Source organism: Pelophylax lessonae (assembly GCF_965119305.1).
Source record: "Pelophylax lessonae genome assembly, chromosome: 13".
Classification (NCBI taxonomy): domain Eukaryota; kingdom Metazoa; phylum Chordata; class Amphibia; order Anura; family Ranidae; genus Pelophylax; species Pelophylax lessonae.
This window is the reverse complement of record NC_138780.1, coordinates 8513228-8536608: the sequence shown is the minus strand read 5'-3', so window position 1 is coordinate 8536608 and position 23381 is coordinate 8513228. Positions and strand designations below refer to the sequence as shown.

Genomic DNA, 23381 nt, shown 5'->3' with positions numbered 1-23381 from the left:
TATTTGTGCGTGTCCCCAGAGGGATAATGTATTCCCCGGGCTCCGTACTGACACTGCACTCAGCCACGCATAAAAACTGTCACAAGTCGGGATGGTGCTAATACGAGAGAAGACAATTATCAGAGCTCAGAGGACGCTTTGTAACCATCATTAAAAAAATCGCAGCGTCACTTGTCTCTGCTCTGCGACCAGTGTCGCTTTTTCTGGATTCATTTATTTTTTTTCCTACACCTCAATACGGAATTTTATGAAAGTAACAGCAAGAAAAAGGGCAAAAAAAGTCTTATACTAAATATGAACTTAATAAAGATTCCAAGTATAGATATTATTATGAATGGATCTTTTAAAAACAGGGATCCATTTATAAAGTATTCGCTGGACGAATGTCACAAGCATTCGGTCAGCCGTAAAGGAATATTCCCTATATTTTGTCTAAGTCAATTTCCTATGGTCTCCAGCTCCTCCAAGTGGCCATAAGGTGGTATTTTCCCTATTGTGGTATTTCAGATAAATACCACAATATGGCCACTAGATGGAGCTGATGATCATAGGAATTCTATATAAGTAAGCACATGCCAAGGACGGTTTGATGACTCAAGGCTTTACAATTACTTGAAATAAGTCATTTTGCAATCCCGTATAAATAAATTACGGGCTTGCCAGCAACCGTATTCTCCACCTTTTATCCCTAAAAAGCCATCCTTAGGCTCCAGTCCAATGCCTTTGCCTAGGCTGAGTGATGGCATCAGTCTGCTGCAGGCAGGAGGAAGAAATTCCTCATTTTTAGTCTCCTTTTCCCCTTTGATTACTCAGACTGTACATTGCAACTTTGAAGCACATCAGAAGGTGAGAGGCAGCAGCAGGGGCTGATCTGTGTCAAGCACAGCCAAGAACTGCACAGGCATTAGGATTTACATGATTGTGTCACCTCAGTCCAGGAAGTACTTTAGATGGTGACCCTGGATGATGCCTGAAGGTCACCTTTAACTTAAATATGGCGTATTTTTTTGGGATGGGAGCACATTTATGTAGTCATTATTATTACCTTAAAGTAGATCTGTTTTTTGGCTGGAGTGTAGAAGAGAGTTGTCACCAGAATTGGAGGTCGAGGAAATCTTCCAGTGGGGACACCCATTCCAATCATACCTATTGAAGTATGGATTCCTTCTTCATCCCGGAGAGATTTGCTTCCACTTCCTGTTGTGTCTTAGCATTGTCCCCATCTACCAATGGGGGCACCTGTTCCAATCATTACTGTTTAGGAACATATACCTCTTCAATTGGGAAATATTTTCTTTCCCCTTTCTGCTGCATCTCAGGGACAGGGAGTAAGGAGAAGTCCCCCAAAGGGGACGGAGCTTTACCAATACAAAGGTCCTAATGTCTGCCTAAAGAAGTTGAACAGCCAACTTTCACTGTAATATTCAGATTCAATTCAGAGATTTCCATTGCAGTCCTATTTTCTACCACTAGATGTCCTCAGTCTGATGGTTGAACATATTTCCTCAGAGCCTAGGTCATCCCGGACGAGCCCCCAACCTGTGACTGGACAGTGAAAGGAGAAGCAGCACAGTGATAAGCTCATTTCTCTGTCACTCTGCTCTCTCCTTCTATGATCTGCTTAAGGTATCATTCCAGCCCAGAATAAGTTAAATAACTGACTTTCACTGTAATATTCAGATTTCCATTGCAGTTCTTTTTTCTGCCACTAGATGTCCTCAGTCTGAAGGCCAGGTTCAATCAACCCACTTAATCTAAGCCCAGTTCATCCTGAATCGGCCCCTCAGCATGTGACTTCACAATGGAAAGAAAAGCAGCACAATAATTAGTTCATCTCTCTCTCACTCTGCTCTCCCCTCCTATGATCTGCTTAAAGTAGAACTCCAGCCAAAAACAAGGCAAATAACCAACTTTCACTGTAATATTCCGAATATATTCAAAGATTTCCATTGCAGTTCTTTTTTCTGCCTCTAGATGTCCTCAGTCTGAAAGCCAGGTTCATTCAACCCATTTAATCTGAGCCCAGTTCATCCTGGACCCGCCCCCAGCATGTGACTTCACAATGGAAATGAAAAAACACAGCTTTGCTACAATATTCAGCTTCAATCCAGAGATGTCTCCTGCAGTACTTTTATTCTGCCACTAGATATCCACAGTCGGATGGCCAGCATCATTGAATCCACTTCTTCAGAAACCAGGTAATCCCGGACCAGCCTCCATTTCGTGACAATGAAAAGAGAAGCAGCATAGGGATGAGTTCATCTCTCCGTCACTCTGCTCTCTCCTCCTATGATCTGCTTAAGGTAAAATTCCAGCAAAAAATAACCAACTTTCACTGTAATATTAAGATTCAATTCAGAGATTTCCATTGCAGTTCTTTTTTCTTCCACTAAATGTCCTCAGTCTGAAGGCCAGGTTAATTTTACCCACTTAATCTGAGCCCAGGTCATCCTGGACCCAGTCCCCACCATGGAAAGAGAAGCAGCACAGTGATGAGCTCATCTCTCTGTCACTCTGCTCTCTCCTCCTATGATCTGCTTAAACTAGAATTCCAGCCCAAAATAGGTTAAATACCCGCTTTCACTGTAATAATGAGATTAAATTCAGAGAATTCTATTGCAGTTCTTTTTTCAGCCACTAGATGTCCTCTGTTTGATAACCAGGTTTGTTTGACCCCCTTTATCTTAGCCAAGGTCTTCCTGAACCCACCCCTAGCATGTGACTTGACAATAGAAATATAAAAAAAAACACACAGCTTTTGCTACAATATTCAGCTTCAATCCAGAGATGTTTCCTGCAGTACTTTTATTCTGCCACTAGATATCCTCAGTCGGATGGCCAGCATCTTTGAATCCACTACCTCTGAACCTAGGTAATCCCGGACCAGCCCCCAACCTGTGACAGTGAAAAAAGAGACCTCATCTCTCTGTCACTCTGCTCTCTCCTATGATCTGCCTAAAGTTGAATTTGAGCCCAAAATTAGTTAAATAACCAACTTTCACTGTAATAATGAGATTCAATTCAGAGATTTCTATTGCAGTTCTTTTTTCAGCCACTAGGTGTCCTCTGTTTGATAACACAGCTTTGCTACAATATTGAGCTTCAATCCAGAGATGTCTCCTGCATTACTTTAATTCTGCCACTAGATATCCTCAGTCTGATGGCCAGCATCATTGAATCCACTTCCTCCCTGCTGTACAGAAGTGGACCCATTGTAATCCCGGACCAGCCCCCAACCTGTGGTAGTGAAAAAAGAGAAGCAGCATAGGGATGAGCTCATCTCTCTGTCACTCTGCTCTCTCCTCCTATGATCTGCTTAAAGCATAATTCCAGCCCAAAATAAGTTAAATAACCAACTTTCACTGTAAAAATGAGATTCAATTCAGATATTTCTATTACAGTTCTTTTTTCAGCCACTAGATGTCCTCTGTTTGATAACACAGCTTTTGCTACAATATTGAGCTTCAATCCAGAGATGTCTCCTGCAGTACTTTTATTCTGCCACTAGATATCCTCAGTCTGATGGCCAGCATCATTGAATCCACTTCCTCCGGACCCAGGTAATCCCGAACCAGCCCCCAACCTGTGATAGTGAAAAAAGAGAAGCAGCATAGGGATGAGCTCATCTCTCTGTCACTCTGCTCTCTCCTCCTTTGATCTGATTGACTCCTTGTGCTGCTTTTTCTTCTCAGACTCCAGCCCTGCTGTACAGAAGTGGACCCAGGTAATCCCGGACCAGCCCCCAACTTGTGACAATGAAAAGAGAAGTGGCATAGGGGTGAGCTCATCTCTCTGTGACTCTTCTCTCTCCTTCTATGATCTGATTAAAGTAGAATTCCAGTCCGAAATAAGTTAAATAACTGACTTTCACTGTAATAATGAGATTAAATTCAGAGATTTCTATTGCAGTTCTTTTTTCAGCCACTAGATGTCCTCTGTTTGATAACACAGCTTTGCTATAATATTGAGCTTCAATCCAGAGATGTCTCCTGCATTACTTTAATTCTTCCACTAGATATCCTCAGTCTGATGGCCAGCATCATTGAATCAACTTCCTCCGGACCCAGGTAATCCCGGACCAGCCCCCAACCTGTGACAGTGAAAAGAGAAGCAGCATAGGGATGAGCTCATCTCTCACTCTGCTCTCTCCTCCTTTGATCTGATTGACTCCTTGTGCTGCTTTTTCTTTTCAGTCTCAAGCCCTGCTGTACAGAGACTGCAAGAGGCTGATACCAGGTCACATTCAGGTACTTCTGCTTGTATTTAAAAAAAAAAGAATGGTTGAATTGTATAGGTAAGTCTACACATTGCGTAGTTTTGGCCAATCTAAAGGTGACTGCACAGAGATTGTACAATCAGATTGCAAAGTGTATTGCCAGCAATAGAGACACACAGATCATTGTCCCCGATAGCTAACGTATCATTTCACCCAGCCTGCAACAATAAAGGGGGAGGAAATAAAATGTATTATAGAGAGAACAATAGAAGAGGGGAAGGAGACGGAGAGAAACATGTGGGAGGATAAATGTATTCAGTGTGGAAAATGCAGACGAATTGTCAGACCGAATCTTCCAGTGCGGGGCTGTGAGAGTCTCACTGAAGCAGTTAAAAAAAAAAAATTATTCGCAAAAAAAAAAAAAAAAGGTGCACGCCTGTAATTTTAACATCAGAGATTACTGTAAATGATGTTTCTGGGGCTCCTAAGGCATCTCGCGTGTCCCGCCTGACCCAGAGGGCAAAGGTCAGTGTCATCGGGAAGGTCTAATTAGCACTATCAGAAGATTAAACTGGCAGTAGCGGTCTGTAATCGTATTCTTTTGGCTCGCTGACGACACTCAAATCGTTTTCTTGCTGCTGTTGCTCATTCTCGTGTGTCTGAACCCGAGGGCAAGGGTCAGAGTCATCAGGAAGGTCTAATTAGCATTGGCAGGTCATTAACACCGCGGTACGGCGCTGCAATCTTGTTGTCCTTGGTTTGATATTAAGAGACTTCATATTATTTACTGGTCCAGCTCTCGTCCCCCTGTGCGCCCCCTATGGACCAGAGCAGTTCTTACATTTCTCCTATAGGCCTGAATAATAACCAAGAACTTTACTTAAAGTGACACTAAATGATATCCTTATTCTATAAAATTCATCTACTGCCTAATGGCCCTGTCATTTTCATTAAATAATTTCTTACTGCGTTTTTCTGCCTCCTTGTAAGCAATGTTACTTTGTGTATCTCTATCTCCCGTCTAATCAGTGTTTATAAACTATGTTCCTTTTTATTTATATCTTATGTCTGATCAATGTTTATAAACAATGTTACTTTATGTCTCTTTGTCTCCTGTCTGATCAATATTTATAAACAATGTTACTTTGTATCTCTCTATCTCCCGTCTAATCAATGTTTATAAACAATGTTGCTTTGTATCTATCTCCTGTCTGATCAATGTTTATAAACAATGTTACTTTGTATCTCTCTATTTCCTGTCTGATCAATGTTTATAAACAATGTTACTTTGTATCTCTCTATCTCCCGTCTGATCAATGTTTATAAACAATGTTACTTTGTATCTCTCTATCTCCTGTCTCATCAATGTTTATAAACAATGTTACTTTGTATCTCTCTATCTCCTGTCTGATCAATGTTTATAAACAATGTTACTTTGTATCTCTCTAGCTCCTGTCTGATCAATGTTTATAAACAATGTTACTTTGTATCTCTCTATCTCCTGTCTGATCAATGTTTATAAACAATGTTACTATGTATATCTCTATCTTCCATCTGATCAATGTTTATAAACAATGTTACTTTATGTCTCTTTGTCTCCTGTGTGAATGATGTCTATGATCAATGTTACTTTGTATCTCTCTATCTCCTGACTGATCAATGTTTATAAACAATGTTACTTTGTATCTCTCTATCTCCCGTCTGATCAATGTTTATAAACAATGTTACTTTGTATCTCTCTATCTCCTGTCTCATCAATGTTTATAAACAATGTTACTTTGTATCTCTCTATCTCCTGTCTGATCAATGTTTATAAACAATGTTACTTTGTATCTCTCTAGCTCCTGTCTGATCAATGTTTATAAACAATGTTACTTTGTATCTCTCTATCTCCTGTCTGATCAATGTTTATAAACAATGTTACTATGTATATCTCTATCTTCCATCTGATCAATGTTTATAAACAATGTTACTTTATGTCTCTTTGTCTCCTGTGTGAATGATGTCTATGATCAATGTTACTTTGTATCTCTCTATCTCCTGACTGATCAATGTTTATAAACAATGTTACTTTATGTCTCTTTGTCTCCTGCCTGAATGATGTTTATGAACACTGTTACTTTGTATCTCTTTATCTCCTATCTGATCAATGTTTATAAACAATGTTACTTTGTATTTCCCTATATCCTGTCTGATCAATATTTATAAACAATGTTACTGTATGTCTCTTTGTCTCCTGTCTGAATGATGTTTATAAACAATGTTACTTTGTATCTCTCTATCTCCTGTCTGATCAATGTTTATAAACAATGTTACCTTGTATCTCTCTATCTCCTGTCTTATCTATGTTTATAAACTATGTTACATTGTATCTCTCTATCTCCTGTCTAATCAATGTTTATAAACAATGTTACCTTGTATCTCTCCATCTCCCGTCTGATCAGTGTTTATAAACAATGTTAATTTGTATCTCTCTATCTCCCGTCTGATCAATGTTTATAAAAAATGTTACTTTGTATCTCTCTATTTACAGTCTCACCAATGTTTATAAACAATGTTACTGTGTATCTCTCTATCTCCTGTCTAATCAATGTTTATAATACTATGTTCCTTTTTATTTCTATCTACTGTCTGATCAATGTTTATAAACAATGTTACTTTGTATCTCTCTATCTCCTGTCTAATAAATATTTATAAACAATGTTGCTTTGTATCCCTCTATCTCCCATCTGATCAATGTTTATAAACAATGTTACTTTGGATCTCTCTATCTCCTGACTGATCAATGTTTATAAACAATGTTACTTTATGTCTCTTTGTCTCATGCCTGAATGATGTTTATGAACAATGTTACTTTGTATCTCTTTATCTCCTATCTGATCAATGTTTCTAAACAATGTTACTTTGTATCTCTCTATCTTCTGTCTTATCTATGTTTATAAACTATGTTACATTGTATCTCTCTATCTCCTGTCTGATCAATGTTTATAAACAATGTTACCTTGTATCTCTCTATCTCCTGTCTTATCTATGTTTATAAACTATGTTACATTGTATCTCTCTATCTCCTGTCTAATCAATGTTTATAAACAATGTTACCTTGTATCTCTCCATCTCCCGTCTGATCAGTGTTTATAAACAATGTTAATTTGTATCTCTCTATCTCCCGTCTGATCAATGTTTATAAAAAATGTTACTTTGTATCTCTCTATTTACAGTCTCACCGATGTTTATAAACAATGTTACTTTGTATCTCTTTATCCCCCATTTGAATAATGTTTGTGAAGTCAGATGGTCAGTTTTTTAGACAGCAGCAGCTTCAAGGACACATTTCACCATAGAAGGGAAGGATCAAACTGTCCACCGTAAAAGCAAATGGAGACACCAGACCAAGCTATCATTCTTGGAGCCTCCCAGCAACGCTGGGATATTTTCCACCCATTGACCACTAGGGTATAATATCTTTAACTATGCCCTAAGCCACACTCAATATTCTTTGCAGTATAGCCATGGCCATTTTTTTTTTGCACCCTCTGTCTTTAAAGTATCACCTAAAATACCTGGCTGATCCTGCCTGGCTATGTCCTCCCCTCTGTAAACTGACCACGGTATACCATGGCTGCTGAGCCCTGACACCGTGGTCAGTTTACGTGCCTCCATCATCCGCAGCCCTCCTGTCCTCCTCTGTCCTCTCTCCCCCCTCCCTCCCTGCATGTCTGCTCCTGTGTCAGTGCCCACCCCCCCTCCCCTTCTGCAGCTGTATTTTAATTTAAAGTTTCATATCCTGTCTACAGTCTGTTTAATAATCCTGTGTGCCCCTGTGTCTGTGTTTTATAAAAATAGGCCATTCTTTACAAGTTTTCAGAGCACCACCTGCCGCTCACGTGACCCGCCGCCTCTCTCCTCCTCTCCCCCTCCCCTCCCGACTGACAACAGCGAAGAATCCTTGGCCCCACCCGCTGCAGGCAGCTGTCAGACGGGGAGAGGAGAGAACTGATGGGTCACGTGAGTGGTGCTTGGCGCCTTATTTTTTTTAAACACAGACACAGGGGTGCACAGGATTATTAAACAGACCAGACAGGATGGTATAAAGTGGCTTAACAACTTTAAAGGGGAAGTTGAGTTTCCGGGGGGGTGGGAGCGATTGACCCCCCTTGCCCCAACCTGTGGATGCCCATGATGAGCGGCCAACACTGGAGCGAGCGCATGTTGCCAAGGAATGGCACTTAGATGGGAATAATAATTAAAAATGTTGATGTTTAAGAAAAGTGACAGTTGTTTGAGACAACGCTTTTAGAAAAATAACTGTCATTTAGTTAGGTTTAGATCTACTTTATCATATTTACCTTATTTCCACATAATAGTCCCCAGATAATATACAGTACAAATCTTCAAACTGGCTGATGTCAGGCAAGGAGCCTTAAAGGGAAATTCTGACAGTATCACATTGCAGGGAACTCTTTCCTGGTTCAAACCTCATCAGATCCAATGTGCTGAGGAGGAGGCATGGAGGTCAACCCGAAATTTCTGCACAGGTGTCCGACAGTTAAAGCCACATACAAGTTGGCCTATTTTTAACAAAATAAAAAATAAAACAGTTTTCCTAAAATAATAATGGGGTGATGTTATGGGGTCATTTTCCATGCTTCGTGAACTTCTAAAAAAGGGTCCTTCCATCGTTCTTCCCCAGGATCTCCATCATCTTCATTCCCCATCCCCTCATTATAACGCTGAATATTAATTCCCCCGCCATTCACCCTTTCCTTCCCAAACCTGACAATGATGTCAATTTAGGCTGACAACCAAAGAAAAAAATAAAAACAAATGTAAAAATTCCCTTTAATCATCGTCAAATGCAATCCCATCAACCCCCGGGAGGGCGAAGCATGGCGACTGGCCAAAGACAGCATCTGACGATCCAGCTGTTAAAATCCTCTCTGAGAGCTGGATTGCAGGGAGGGGGGAGGGGGGGATTGGGGGGCATTAAACCCTTCTGTGCCAGAGACAGATCTGCAAGACTGCACCATCCCTGGGCATTAGATACAATGTATCAGTGGAGGGAAGTTCTTTTTTTTATTGGAGGGGGGGGGGATAATTTTTACAATTCACTTTGTATCACTGTGGGAAAGATTCTAATCCATTGAAATTGACTAGAGAAAGAAAGAGAGAAGGAACCCCCCTGATAATGTAATTATATTTTCCTTTATTCCCTGATAATATTTCTGGACTGACCTCCTACCCCCTTTATATTATCTTTTACCCCCCAATAATGTCCCTGGACTGACCTCCTACCCCCTTTATATTATCTCTTACCCCCCAATAATGTCCCTGGACTGACCTCCTACCCCCTTTATATTATCTTTTACCCCCCCAATAATGTTCCTGGACTGACCTCCTACCCTCTTTATATTATCTCTTACCCCTTGATATTATTCCTGGACTGAACTCCTACCCTCTTTATATTATCTTTTACCCCCCCCCCCCCAATAATGTCCCTGGACTGACCTCCTACCCTCTTTATATTATCTCTTACCCCTTGATATTATTCCTGGACTGACCTCCTACCCTCTTTATATTATCTTTTACCCCCCCCCCCCAATAATGTCCCTGGACTGACCTCCTACCCTCTTTATATTATCTCTTACCCCTTGATATTATTCCTGGACTGACCTCCTACCCTCTTTATATTATCTTTTACCCCCCCCCCCAATAATGTCCCTGGACTGACCTCCTACCCCCTTTATATTATCTTTTACCCCCCAATAATGTCCCTGGACTGACCTCCTACCCTCTTTATATTATCTTTTACCCCCCCCCCCCCCAATAATGTCCCTGGACTGACCTCCTACCCTCTTTATATTATCTTTTACCCCCCCCCCCCAATAATGTCCCTGGACTGACCTCCTACCCCCTTTATATTATCTTTTACCCCCCAATAATGTCCCTGGACTGACCTCCTACCCTCTTTATATTATCTCTTACCCCTTGATATTATTCCTGGACTGACCTCCTACCCCCTTTATATTATCTTTTACCCCCCAATAATGTCCCTGGACTGACCTCCTACCCTCTTTATATTATCTCTTACCCCTTGATATTATTCCTGGACTGACCTCCTACCCACTTTTTATTTTCCCTTACCCCCCAATAATGTCCCTGGACTGGCTTCCCACCCCCTTTATGTTATCTCCTACCCCTCAATATTGTCACTGGACTGACCTCCTACCCCCTTTATATTATCTCTTATAAACCCCCCCCAATAATGTCTCTGGACTGACCTCATATCCCCTTTATATTATCCCTTACCCCGATAATGTCCCTGGACTGACCTCATTTCCCCTTTATATTATCCCTTACCCCGATAACGTCCCTGGACTGACCTCATATCCCTTTTATATTATCCCTTACCTCGATAATGTCCCTGGACTGACCTCTTACCCCCTTTATATTATCTCTTATCAACCCCCCCCCCCCCAATAATGTCTCTGGACTGACCTCCTACACTCTTTATATTATCTCTTACCCCTCAATATTATTCCTGGACTGACCTCATATCCCCTTTATATTATCCCTTACCCCGATAACGTCCCTGGACTGACCTAACATCCCCTTTATATTATCCCTTACCCCGATAACGTCCCTGGACTGACCTAACATCCCCTTTATATTATCCCTTACCCCGATAACGTCCCTGGACCGACCTCATATCCCCTTTATATTATCCCTTACCCCGATAATGTCCCTGGACTGACCTCACATCCCCTTTATATTATCCCTTACCCCGATAATGTCCCTGGACTGACCTCACATCCCCTTTATATTATCCCTTACCCCGATAATGTCCCTGGACTGACCTCATATCCCCTTTATATTATCCCTTACCCCGATACCGTCCCTGGACTGACCTCATATCCCCTTTATATTATCCCTTACCCCAATAATGTCCCTGGACTGACCTCATATCCCCTTTATATTATCCCTTACCCCGATAATGTCCCTGGACTGACCTCATATCCCCTTTATATTATCCCTTACCCCGATACCGTCCCTGGACTTACCTCATATCCCCTTTATATTATCCCTTACCCCGATAATGTCCCTGGACTGACCTCATATCCCCTTTATATTATCCCTTACCCCGATAATGTCCCTGGACTGACCTCACATCCCCTTTATATTATCCCTTACCCCGATAATGTCCCTGGACTGACCTCACATCCCCTTTATATTATCCCTTACCCCGATACCGTCCCTGGACTTACCTCATATCCCCTTTATATTATCCCTTACCCCGATAATGTCCCTGGACTGACCTCATATCCCCATTATATCATCTCTTATGTCCTGATAATGTCCCTGGACTCACCTCCTACCCCCTTTATTATTTTCCATTATCCCTTATAATGTTCCTGGACTGATTTCATACCCGTTTTTATTATTCCTTACCCCCTGATAATGTCCCTGGACTAATCTCATACCCCCTTTATACTATGTCTTTCCCCTGTGAATGTCCCTGGATTCACCTCCTATCCCATTTATATTAGCCCACCCCTGATAATGTCCCTGGACTCACCTCATACCCCCTTTATATTATTTCTTACCCCCTTTTTATTATCCCTTACTCCTGATAATGTCCCTGAGCTCACCTCCTACTCCCTTTATGTTATACCCTACCCCCTACGAATGTCCCTGGACTGACCTCCTCTCCCCTTTATGTTATACCCTACCCCTATGAATGTCCCTGGACTCCCCTCCTACCCCTTTATATTATTTCTTACCCTCTTTGTATTATCCCTTACTCCTGATAATGTCCCTGGGATCACCTCGAACCCCCTTTTTATTATCCCTTACCCTACCGATAATGTATCCCGTTATATTATCACTTACTTTCTAAAGTTGTACCCCCTGAGGAGAGAGAGGGGAGAGAGAGGGATGAAGGGGAGAGAGGGGAGAGAGAGGGATGAAGGGGAGAGAGAGGAGAGAGAGGGATGAAGGGGAGAGAGGGATGAAGGCGAGAGAGAGGAGAGGGAGAAGAGAGAGAGAAGAGAGAGAGAGAGAAAGATGAAGGAGAGAGAGGTATGAAGGAGAGGGGGGGATGAAGGAGAGAGAGAGAGAGAGCTAAAGGAGAGAGAGAGAGTAGAGAGGGGGGATGAAGGAGAGAGAGAGGGATGGAGGAGAGAGAGAGAGAGAGAGGAGAGAGAGGTATGAAGGGGGGGGGGGAGAGAGAGAGAGAGAGAGGGAGGGGGGGAGAGAGAGAGAGAGAGAGAGAGAGAGAGAGAGAGAGAGAGAGAGAGAAGGAGAGAGAGGTATGAAGGAGAGAGGGAGGTGAAGGAAAGAGAGGGGTGAAGGGAGAGAGAGAGAGAGAAGAGAGAGAGGGATGAAGGAGAGAGAGATGAAGGAGAGAGAGAGAGGGATGAAGGAAAGAGAGAGGAGAGAGAGATGAAGAAGAGATAGAGAGAGAGAGAGGAGAGAGAGATGAAGAAGAGAGAGAGAGGGATGAAGGAGAGAGAGAGGAGAGAGAGATGAAGAAGAGATAGAGAGAGAGAGAGAGAGAGAGAGGAGAGAGAGAGAGAGAGATGAAGGAGAGAGAGAGAGAGAGGAGAGAGAGAGGAGAGAGAGAGAGAGATGAAGGAGAGAGAGAGGGGAGAGAGATGAAGGAGAGAGAGAGGAGAGAGAGAGGGATGAAGGAGAGAGAGAGGAGAGAGGGGGTTTAAGGGGAGAGAGAGGAGAGGGAGAGGGTTTAAGGAGAGAGAGAGGAGAGGATATTTAAGGAGAGATAGAGGAGAGAGAAACTGAGAGAGGGGGGATGGAGAGAGAGAGAGAGAGTGAGAGAGAAGAGGGATGAACGAGAAAGAGGGGGAAAGTGAGAGGGATGAAGGATAGAGAGAGGAGAGAGAGGATAGAGGGATTAAGGGGAGAGAGAGGGGAGAGAGAGGGGGGTGAAGGAGAGAGAGAGAGAGAGGGATGAAGGAGAAAGAGAGAGGAGAGAGAAAGGGATGAAGAAAAGAGAGAGAAGAGAGAAAGAGAGGAGAGAGAGGGAAGAGAGAGAGAGAGAGAGAGAGAGAGAGAGGAGAGAGAGGGAGAAGGAGAGAGAGAGCGAGAGAGGGAGAGGGAGAGGGTTTAAGGGGGAGAGAGGAGAGAGTATTTAAGGAGAGAGAGAGGATTGAGAAAGAGAGAGAGAGGGGATGGAGAGAGAAGAGGGATGAAGGAGAAAGAGGGGGAGAGTGAGAGAGATGAAAGAGAGAGAGGAGATAGAGGGATGAAGGATAGAGAGAAAGGAGAGAGAGGATAGAGGGATTAAGGGGAGAGAGAGGAGAGAGAGAGAGGGATGAAGGAGAGAGAGAGAGAGAGAGTGATGAAGGAGAAAGAGAGAGGAGAGAGGGGAGAGAGAAAGGGATGAAGAAAAGAGAGAGAAGAGAGAGAGGGAAGAGAGAGAGAGAGGACAGGAGAGAGAGAGGAGAGAGGGAGAGGGAGAGAGGGGTGAAAGAGAGAGAGGAAAGGGAAATAGAAAGCAAAAATAATAAAAGAAGACAAGAAAAAGAGAGAGGTGAATGTAGTGAGAAAAAGAAGTGAACCCCCCCCCCCCCCCACACACAAAATCCTCCAGCTGCTGCAGGTTGGCAGTTGATATCGTTACCCTCAATAAAGCAAGTATATTAAAGCATCAGCTCTTGGGTTTAGGAGATGTTTTCTGGTGTATTTTTTTTTCCTGGGTGACAACTGCTAGATATATGTGCACGATTAACTGTTTGTTCTCCGCAGCGATCCCTAGAGGATTGTCCTTATTCACATTGTGGTACAGAGGATCTGTGTGTAGTATCAGTGACCTCCGCTTCCACCATTGAAGGGGGTGGGGGGGGGGGGGGGGAGGTCAGGGATTACCGCACTCAGCAGCCTCCATTCATCCAGCAGGCTGTCTGCACCCTTTTTTGGAAATGCAGCAAAAGACTGAAGAGCGTCTTATTGGCTGGCGGCATCTGCCACTCACAACCAGAGCTCAGGCTCCATAGGAAAAAAATATATATACATATATATATGTGTGTGTGTGAGTGTGCGAGAGAGCGAGCGTGTGTGCGAGCTGGGGAGAGAGAGAGCGAGCGAGAGAGAGAGAGAGAGAGAGCGAGAGAGAGAGAGAGAGAGCGTATCCAGAGGATAGACACGGCAAGAGTGCTCACTGCAGATTAACTCCACTGTAGAGTCACATCATGAGCGAGGTGAGATCCCTTCTCTATATCTCTGTCTAGAATTATATATCCTATTTATTATATCTTACTTCTTAGAATTATCTATCTATCTATCTATCTATCTATCTATCTATCTATCTATCTATCTATCTATCTATCTATCTATCTATCTATCTATCTGTCTGTCTGTCTGTCTGTCTGTCTGTCTGTCTGTCTGTCTGTCTGTCTGTCTGTCTGTCTGTCTATCTATCTATCTATCTATCTATCTATCTATCTATCTATCTATCTATCTATCTATCTATCTATCTATCTATCTATCTATCTATCTATCTATCTATCTATCCAATTATTTATCTATCTATTTATTCTGTTGGTCATTTTCTCCTTTTATTATCTACATATCGTTTCTCGTCCTTTCATTCTTTTCATCTTTCCATCCATCCATTCATCCAATCATCCATCCATGGATCCCCGTAGAGTGGAGGAGTGGGCTCTATACGTTGTAGCTTTTTTTTCTTCCCCTAGAAAGTTGTTGTACATTCTGGACACATTTTAATGCAGCGTTTTACTGAAAGGAAGAGAGGTGCTGAGGGGGTGCGAGAGACGGCTGACTTCTGGAAAGACCTGCAACTACCTGGGAGGAGAAGAAAGTACATAGACAGGGGGGGGCTGAATAAGAAAAAGGGAGAGGGGGAGAGAAGAAGAGGGGTAAGAGAATGGGAGAGGGACAGAGAGGGGTAAGAGAATGAGAGAGAGGGGGAGAGAGGGATAAGAGAATAGGAGAGGGGAGAGAGGGTAAGAGAATGAGAGAGAGAGGGGGTAAGAGAATAGGAGAGGGGAGAGAGGGGTAAAAGAATAAGAGAGAGGGGGAGAGAGGGATAAGAGAATAGGAGAGGGAGAGAGGGGTAAGTGAATGAGAGAGAGGGGTAAGAGAATAGGAGAGGGGGAGAGAGGAGCAAGAGAATGAGAGAGGGGAGAGAGGGATAATAGAATGGGAAAGGGGCAGAGAGGGGTAAGAGAAAAGGAAAGGGGGGAGAATGGAAGAGAGAGAGGGGTAATGGAAAGGGAGAGGGGGAGAGAGGGGTAAGAGTATGGGATAGAGGGGTAAGAGAATAGGAGAGGGGGAGAGAGGGACAAGATAATGGGAGAGGGGTAAGAGAATATGAGAGGGGGAGAAAGGAAGAGGGAGAGGGGGATAGAGGGGTAAGAGAATGGGAGAGAGGGGTAAGAGTATGGGATAGAGGGGTAAGAGAATAGGAGAGGGGGAGAGAGGGGTAAGAGAATAGGAGAGGGGTAAGAGAATATGAAAGGGGGAGAAAGGAAGAGGGGGATAGAGGGGTAAGAGAATGGGAGAGAGGGGTAAGAGAATAGGAGAGGGGGAGAGAGGGGCAAGATCATGGGAGAGGGGTAAGAGACAAGGAGAGGGGGAGAGAGGGGTAAGAGAATTGGAGAGAGGGATAAGAAAATGAGAAAAGGGGGAGAGAAGAAGAAAGAGTGGGGTAATGGAAAAAGAGAGGGGGAGAGAGGGGTAAGAGAATGGGAGAGGGAGGAAGAGGGGTAAGAGAATGGGAGAGGGGGAGAGAGGGGTAAGAGAATAGGAGAAGGGGAGAGAGGGGTAAAAGAATGAGAGAGGGGGGGGGGGAGATAGGTAAGAGAATTAGACTGAGGGGTAAGAGAATAGGAAAGGGAAAGAGAGGGGTAAGAGAATGCGAGAGGGGGAGAGGGGGTAAGAGAATGAGAGGGAGGGAGAGAGGGGTAAGAGAATTAGAGAGAGGAAGAGAGGGGTAATAGAATGGGAGAGGGGGGGGGGAGAGGGGTTAGAGAATAGGAGAGGGGGGAGAAAGGAAGAGAGAGAGGGGTAATGGAAAGGGAGAGGGGGAGAGAGGGATACGAGATTGGAAGAGAGGAATAGAAAAATGATAGAGGGGGGAGAGAAGAAGAGAGAATGGGGTAAGAGAATGAGAGAGGGGAAGAGAGGGGTATAAGAATAAGAGAGGGGGAGAGAGGGGTAAGAGAATGAGAGAGGAAGAGAGAGGGGTAAGGGAATGAGAGAGGAGGAGAGAGGGGTAAGAGAATGAGAGAGGAGGAGAGAGGGGTAAGAGAATGAGAGAGGAGGAGAGAGGGGTAAGAGAATTAAAGGGAGGGAGAGAGGGGTAAGTAAATAAGAGAGGGGGTAAGAGAATGAGAGGGAGGGAGAGCGGGGTAAGATAATGAGAGAGAGGGAAAGAGGGGTAACAAAATGTGAAAGGGGGGGAGAGGAAGAGGGAGGGAGGAAGAAAGAGGGGGGTAGAGAAAAGGACAGGGGGGGGGGGGACATAGAGAAAGAGAGGGGTAAGAGAAGGGGGATATAGATGAAGTGAGGGGTAAAAGAACAGGGATAGAGGAACATAGATGAAGAGAGGGATAAAAGAGAGGGGGGATAGACGGACATAGAGAAAGAGAGGGGTAACAGAAATGGAGAGAGAAAGAGAGGGACATGGAGAAAGAGAGAGGTAAGGGAAAGGGGGAAAGTGGGACATGGAGAAAGAGAGGGATAGAAGAAAAAGGGGGGATTGAAGGACACAGATAAAGAGAGGGGTAATAGAGAGGGGATAGAGGGACAGAGGGAAAAAGAGGGGTAAAATAGAGAGGGGGAATAGAGGAACATAGAGAAAGGGAGGGGTAAGAAAATGGGAGAGGGGATATGAATAAAGAAAGGGTAAGAGAAAGGGAGAGGTGCAGAGTGGGACTTGGAGAAAGAGAGGTTTAAGAGAATGGGGGGGGGGGGTAGAGGGACATAGATAAAGAGGGGGGTAGAAGAAAGGGGGGGTAGAGGGACATAGGGAAAGAGAGGGGTAAAAGAGAGTGGGGGATAGAGGGACATAAAGAAAGAGCTGGCATAGAGAGTGGTGCAAGAAAGGGGGTAGGGAGAGTAGAGTGGGACACAGAGAGGGAGGGGGTAGAGGGACCAGGAAAGAGAGCAGGTAGAGATGTGTAAGAGTAAGGAAGGTGAATAGATAGACCTAGAGAGAAAGAAATAGCTATAGAGTATAAGAAGGACAAAGGAAAGGAAAGGGGTAAGAGTAAGCTAGAGATGGAGAGTGGAACATAGATAAAGCAAGTGATAAAGAGGGGTGGGAGAGAGGGAGATTGAGGTATATGGAACCTGAGATGGGGAAAATTTAACATGAGGAAAGAAAGGCATAAAATAGGGTAGTATAAAGGGAGAGGAGTAGATAGGGACATACAGAAAGAAAGGAGGATATAGAGGGGTAAAAGAGAGAGGGGGAATAAGTAGGAGAAAAAGAAGTGTAAGAAAGCTAGAAAGGGAGTTGGGACATAGAGACATAGATGGGCTATGGAGAGTGGTAAGAGAGAGGCAAGAGAGAGGAAGAGGGGTAACCGAGAGGAAGAGGGGTAAGAGAGAGGAAGAGAGGTAAGAGAGAGGAAGAGGGGTAAGAGAGAGGAAAAGGGTAAGAGAGAGGAAGAGGGGTACGAGAGAGGAAGAGGGGTACGAGAGAGGAAGAGGGGTTAGAGAGAGGAAGCGGGGTAACCGAGAGGAAGAGGGGTAAGAGAGAGGAAGAGGGTAAGAGAGAGGAAGAGGGGTTAGAGAGAGGAAGAAGGTAAGAGAGAGGAAGAAGGTAAGAGAGAGGAAGAGGGTAAGAGAGAGGAAGAGGGGTAAGAGAGAGGAAAAGGGTAAGAGAGAGGAAGAGGGGTACGAGAGAGGAAGAGGGGTACGAGAGAGGAAGAGGGGTGAGAGAGAGAAAGAGAGGTAAGAGAGAGGAGGAGGGTAAGAGAAAGGAAGAGGGGTAAGAGAGAGGAGGAGGGTAAGAGAGAGGAAGAAGGTAAGAGAGAAGAAGAGGGGTAAGGGAGAGTAAAAGGCATAAGAGAGAGGAAGAGGGGTAAGAGAGAGGAAGAGGGTAAGAGAGAGAAAGAGGGGTAAGAGAGAGGAGGAGGGTAAGAGAGAGGAAAAGGGGTAAGAGAAAGGAAGAGGGGTAAGAGAGAGGAAGAGGGTAAAAGAGAGGAAGAGAGGTAAGAGAGAGGAAGAGGGTAAGAGAGAGGAGGAGGGTAAGAGAGAGGAAGAGGGGTAAGAGAAAGGAAGAGGGGTAAGAGAGAGGAAGAGGGTAAGAGAGAGGAAGAGAGGTAAGAGAGAGGAAGAGGGTAAGAGAGAAGAAGAGGGGTAAGAGAGAGGAGGAGGGTAAGAGAGAGGAAGAGAGGTAAGAGAGAGGAAAAAGGGTAAGAGAGAGGAAGAGGGGTAAGAGAGAGGAGGAGGGTAAGAGAGAGGAAAAGAGGTAAGAGAGAGGAAGAGGGGTAAGAAAGAGGAAGAGGGTAAGAGAGAGGAAGAGGGTAAGAGAAAGGAAGAGGGGTAAGAGAGAGGAGGAGGGTAAGAGAGAGGAAGAAGGTAAGAGAGAGGAAGAGGGTAAGAGAGAGGAAGAGGGGTAAGAGAGAAGAAGAGGGGTAAGAGAGAGGAAAAGGCATAAGAGAGAGGAAGAGGGGCCAGAGAGCGGAAGATGGTAAGAGAGAGGAAGAGGGGTAAGAGAGAGGAGGAGGGTAAGAGAGAGGAAAAGGGGGAAAATGGGTAAGAGAAAGGAAGAGGGGTAAGAGAGAGGAAGAGGGTAAAAGAGAGGAAGAGAGGTAAGAGACAGGAAGAGGGTAAGAGAGAGAGGAAGAGAGGTAAGAGAGAGGAAGAGGGTAAGAGAGAAGAAGAGGGGTAAGAGAGAGGAGGAGGGTAAGAGAGAGGAAGAGGGGTAAGAAAGAGCTAAGAGAGAGGAAGAAGGGTAAGAGAGAGAGGAAGAGGGGTAAGAGAGAGGAGGAGGGTAAGAGAGAGGAAGAGGGGTAAGAGAGAGGAAAAGAGGTAAGAGAGAGGAAGAGGGGTAAGAAAGAGGAAGAGGGTAAGAGAGAGGAAAAAGGTAAGAGAGAGGAAGAGGGATAAGAGAGAGGAAAAGGGTAAGAGAGAGGAAGAGGGGTACGAGAGAGGAAGAGGGGTGAGAGAGAGAAAGAGAGGTAAGCGAGAGGAGGAGGGTAAGAGAAAGGAAGAGGGGTAAGAGAGAGGAGGAGGGTAAGAGAGAGGAAGAAGGTAAGAGAGAGGAAGAGGGTAAGAGAGAGGAAGAGGGGTAAGAGAGAAGAAGAGGGGTAAGAGAGAGGAAAAGGCATAAGAGAGAGGAAGAGGGGCAAGAGAGAGGAAGATGGTAAGAGAGAGGAGGAGGGTAAGAGAGAGGAAAAGGGGTAAGAGAAAGGAAGAGGGGTAACAGAGAGGAAGAGGGTAAAAGAGAGGAAGAGAGGTAAGAGAGAGGAAGAGGGTAAGAGAGAGGAAGAGGGGTAAGAGAGAGGAGGAGGGTAAGAGAGAGGAAGAGGGGTAAGAGAAAGGAAGAGGGGTAAGAGAGAGGAAGAGGGTAAGAGAGAGGAAGAGAGGTAAGAGAGAGGAAGAGGGTAAAAGAGAGAGGAAAAGAGGTAAGAGAGAGGAAGAGGGTAAGAGAGAAGAAGAGGGGTAAGAGAGAGGAGGAGGGTAAGAGAGAGGAAGAGGGGTAATAAAGAGGAAGAGAGGTAAGAGAGAGGAAGAAGGGTAAGAGAGAGAGGAAGAGGGGTAAGAGAGAGGAGGAGGGTAAGTGAGAGGAAAAGAGGTAAGAGAGAGGAAGAGGGGTAAGAAAGAGGAAGAGGGTAAGAGAGAGGAAAAAGGTAAGAGAGAGGAAAAGGGGTAAGAGAGAGGAAAAGGGGTAAGAGAGAGGAAGAGGGGTAAGAGAGAGGAAGAGGGGTAAGAGAGAGGAGGAGGGTAAGAGAGAGGAAGAGGGGTAAGAGAAAGGAAGAGGGGTAAGAGAGAGGAAGAGGGTAAGAGAGAGGAAGAAAGGTAAGAGAGAGGAAGAGGGTAAGAGAGAAGAAGAGGGGTAAGAGAGAGGAGGAGGGTAAGAGAGAGGAAGAGAGGTAAGAAAGAGGAAGAGAGGTAAGAGAGAGGAAGAAGGGTAAGAGAGAGAGGAAGAGGGGTAAGAGAGAGGAGGAGGGTAAGAGAGAGGAAGAGGGGTAAGAGAGAGGAAAAGAGGTAAGAGAGAGGAAGAGGGGTAAGAGAGAGGAAGAGGGTAAGAGAGAGGAAAAGGGGTAAGAGAGAGGAAGAGGGGTAAGAGAGAGGAAGAGGGGTAAGAGAGAGGAAGAGGGTAAGAGAGAGGAAGAGGGGTAAGAGAGAGGAGGAGGGTAAGAGAGAGGAAGAGGGGTAAGAGAAAGGAAGAGGGGTAAGAGAGAGGAGGAGGGTAAGAGAGAGGAAGAGGGGTAAGAAAGAGGAAGAGAGGTAAGAGAGAGGAAGAAGGGTAAGAGAGAGAGGAAGAGGGGTAAGAGAGAGGAGGAGGGTAAGAGAGAGGAAGAGGGGTAACAGAGAGGAAAAGAGGTAAGAGAGAGGAAGAGGGGTAAGAAAGAGGAAGAGGGTAAGAGAGAGGAAAAGGGGTAAGAGAGAGGAAGAGGGGTAAGAGAGAGGAAGAGGGTAAGAGAGAGGAAGAGGGTAAGAGAGAGGAAGAGGGGTAAGAGAGAGGAAGAGGGGTAAGAGAGAGGAGGAGGGTAAGAGAGAGGAAGAGGGGTAAGAGAAAGGAAGAGGGGTAAGAGAGAGGAAGAAGGTAAGAGAGAGGAAAAGGGGTAAGAGAGAGGAAAAAGGTAAGTGAGAGGAAGAGGGGTAAGAGAGGGGTAAGAAAGTTAGAAAGGGAGCTAGGGACATAGAGACAAAGATGGGTTATGGCTCTGCACAGTACCACTTCTCTTCTCCTGTATGTCGGGTGTAATTCTCGGTATCTATTCTTATTCTGTATATACATTGCTTAGCCCCAGCATGTCATTGGATATTTCCTCTGAATTCTGATCTCCTGGCAGCCATGTTGCTGGGTAATGAGATGCGGTCACACCTGGCTCCGTCCATTGTCTGCCACTAAGTTCTCCGCATTGTTTCGGGAACAGGATGTTGTCCATATGCCGGGTCTATTTATTGCAGGGTGGAAATTGAGATTTAAAGGCGGAACTTGTAATTTTTCTGCTCATTTGCAGAACGTATAAAGTTACACACTTGTTTGATGATCTTTTTTTTCCCATTTGGAATGCTTCAACATCACATGTACAACCTGCGTACATTGCAGGAAGACAACTTCATTTGTGAGATCGAACAAAATATCTAAAAGTAATGACACCTCCCTTAATAAAATAAATAAAATGGACTTCAGGTTTCATTCAGACAAAGGAAGACTCAAAGCAGGCAGCTAATACTATGCAGTCTCTCTCCATTACCCATAGTGCTCTGGGAATCCTTCGTCATGTGTTTATTATTTATTCGTAAAGCAGAGACTGTGTATATGTAGTAAAAAAAAACAGATATAAAAAAAAATCAGCTTTTAATGCTTAAAAAGGAATAATTGTTCTGTAGTTTTGGGGGCAGGGTGTTGTATAGAAAGAATGTTGAGTATGTTTAGTGGAAGGTGGAAATTCTTGAAATTTGAATGTTTGTTTGCAGTACGTATAAAGTTATTTTTTGCCATTTATATGATTTGCGTACACTGTGGGAAAATGAATTAATTTGTGAGATCAAACCAAATATTTAACCACCTGATCCCCAAATCTCCCCAATATTTCTCAAATGCATGGAAATATTTGCATTTTGTTGCTAAAAAATTACCCCCCCCCCCCCACAAATATTATATATTTTTAAAACAGAACCCCTAGAGAATAAAATGGCGGGTGTTGCAATTTTTTTTCACACAATATTTGCGCATGGGTTTTTCAAACACAAATCTTTTAGAAAAAATACACTTTCATGAATTTTACTGAACACAAACACAATAATACCCACATTTTTGGTAAAATATGTAGCACCCTCTTAGGTAGGTGCTAGGGAGAGAGTATAGTTTGAGCTCTGTCTGCTTACCAGAGGAGCTGCAGGTAAATCTATATTGTTCTCTGCCTACCAGAGAGCAGGATCTGTTAGTGAGGACGTGGCTCAGTTTGGTGGGGGGTGGATGTAGCACCCTCCTAGGTAGGTGCTAGGGAGATAGTATAGTTTTGTGCTCTGTGTGCTTACCAGCTGCAGGTAAATCTATATTATTCTCTGCTTACCAGAGAGCAGGATCTGTTAGTGAGGTCTGCTCCAGGGGTGTAACCACAGGGGTTGCAGGGGTTGCAATTGCAACCGGGCCCCATGCTCCAGGGGGCCTGTGCGGCTCCCCTGTACACCTGGATACGGGGGGCAGCGGGGGAAACATGTAGAGAAATCACTGTCCTCCTTTTTCCTCCTGTAGCTGCAGGAGGAAAATGGAGGAGATTGGTTCCTCTGTATGCTGCCCCCAAAACTCCTCGTATCCAGTTCACTTGTGTTCTGCTGTCTCTGGGCCCCTGTGTGCTCCCCTGCCCCCCCCCCCCCCACTGTGCTTCCGGCTTCCTCCCTCCTCTCTCCTGCCGGATTCCTCCGTCCCCTCTCCTGCTGACTTCCTCCCTCCCCTCTCCTGCCGGCTTCCTCCCTCCTCTTTCCTGCCGGCTTCCTCCCTCCCCTTTACTGTCGGCTTCTTCCCTCCCCTTTCCTGCCGGCTTCCTACCTCCCCTCTCCTGCCGACTGCTGAAGGGGATGTGTCACAATAGAGAACCAGGGAGGGGTCGCTAAATATGTAATTTACCAGCTCCTTCCTTTTCTGAATGGACAGAGTCATAGTCAGTCACATTGTAAAAAAATGAAATAAAATGATAAAACAAATAATACAATTAAAATACCAAAAATAAAAACGACTGACACCAGTGGGTGAACTTCCAGGATCGCAAAGGTCACACTTGCGACCGAGGCCCTGGCATTCCACCACCGTGGGGAGGCCCCAAGATGGCAGGAAGTGGGCCCACTGCAGAACTTGTGAAAGTGTCCCCCTGCGGAACCGTAATAAAGGGCCCAGCAACGAGAGTAAAGGGCCCCAGGATTAATGGGAAGAGCCCCAGGCTTGAAGGGAAGGGCCCCGGCCAGGGGTTCGGGGGCCCCTACATGGTTTCTTGCACCGGGG

At 44.6% G+C, this 23381-nt stretch overlaps 1 protein-coding gene across 1 annotated transcript in view; it reads left to right on the top strand.

The window, feature by feature from the left end:
* The first annotated feature begins 14143 nt into the window (after nt 1-14143).
* The window catches only part of PCP4L1 (Purkinje cell protein 4 like 1), a 71971-nt gene continuing 62733 nt past the window's right edge, over nt 14144-23381 (top strand). Inside the window, exon 1 of the mRNA XM_082242552.1 lies at nt 14144-14430. Coding sequence (XP_082098678.1) covers nt 14422-14430 — 9 coding nt within the window. The 5' untranslated portion in view covers nt 14144-14421. The remainder of the gene's footprint in view (nt 14431-23381) is intronic.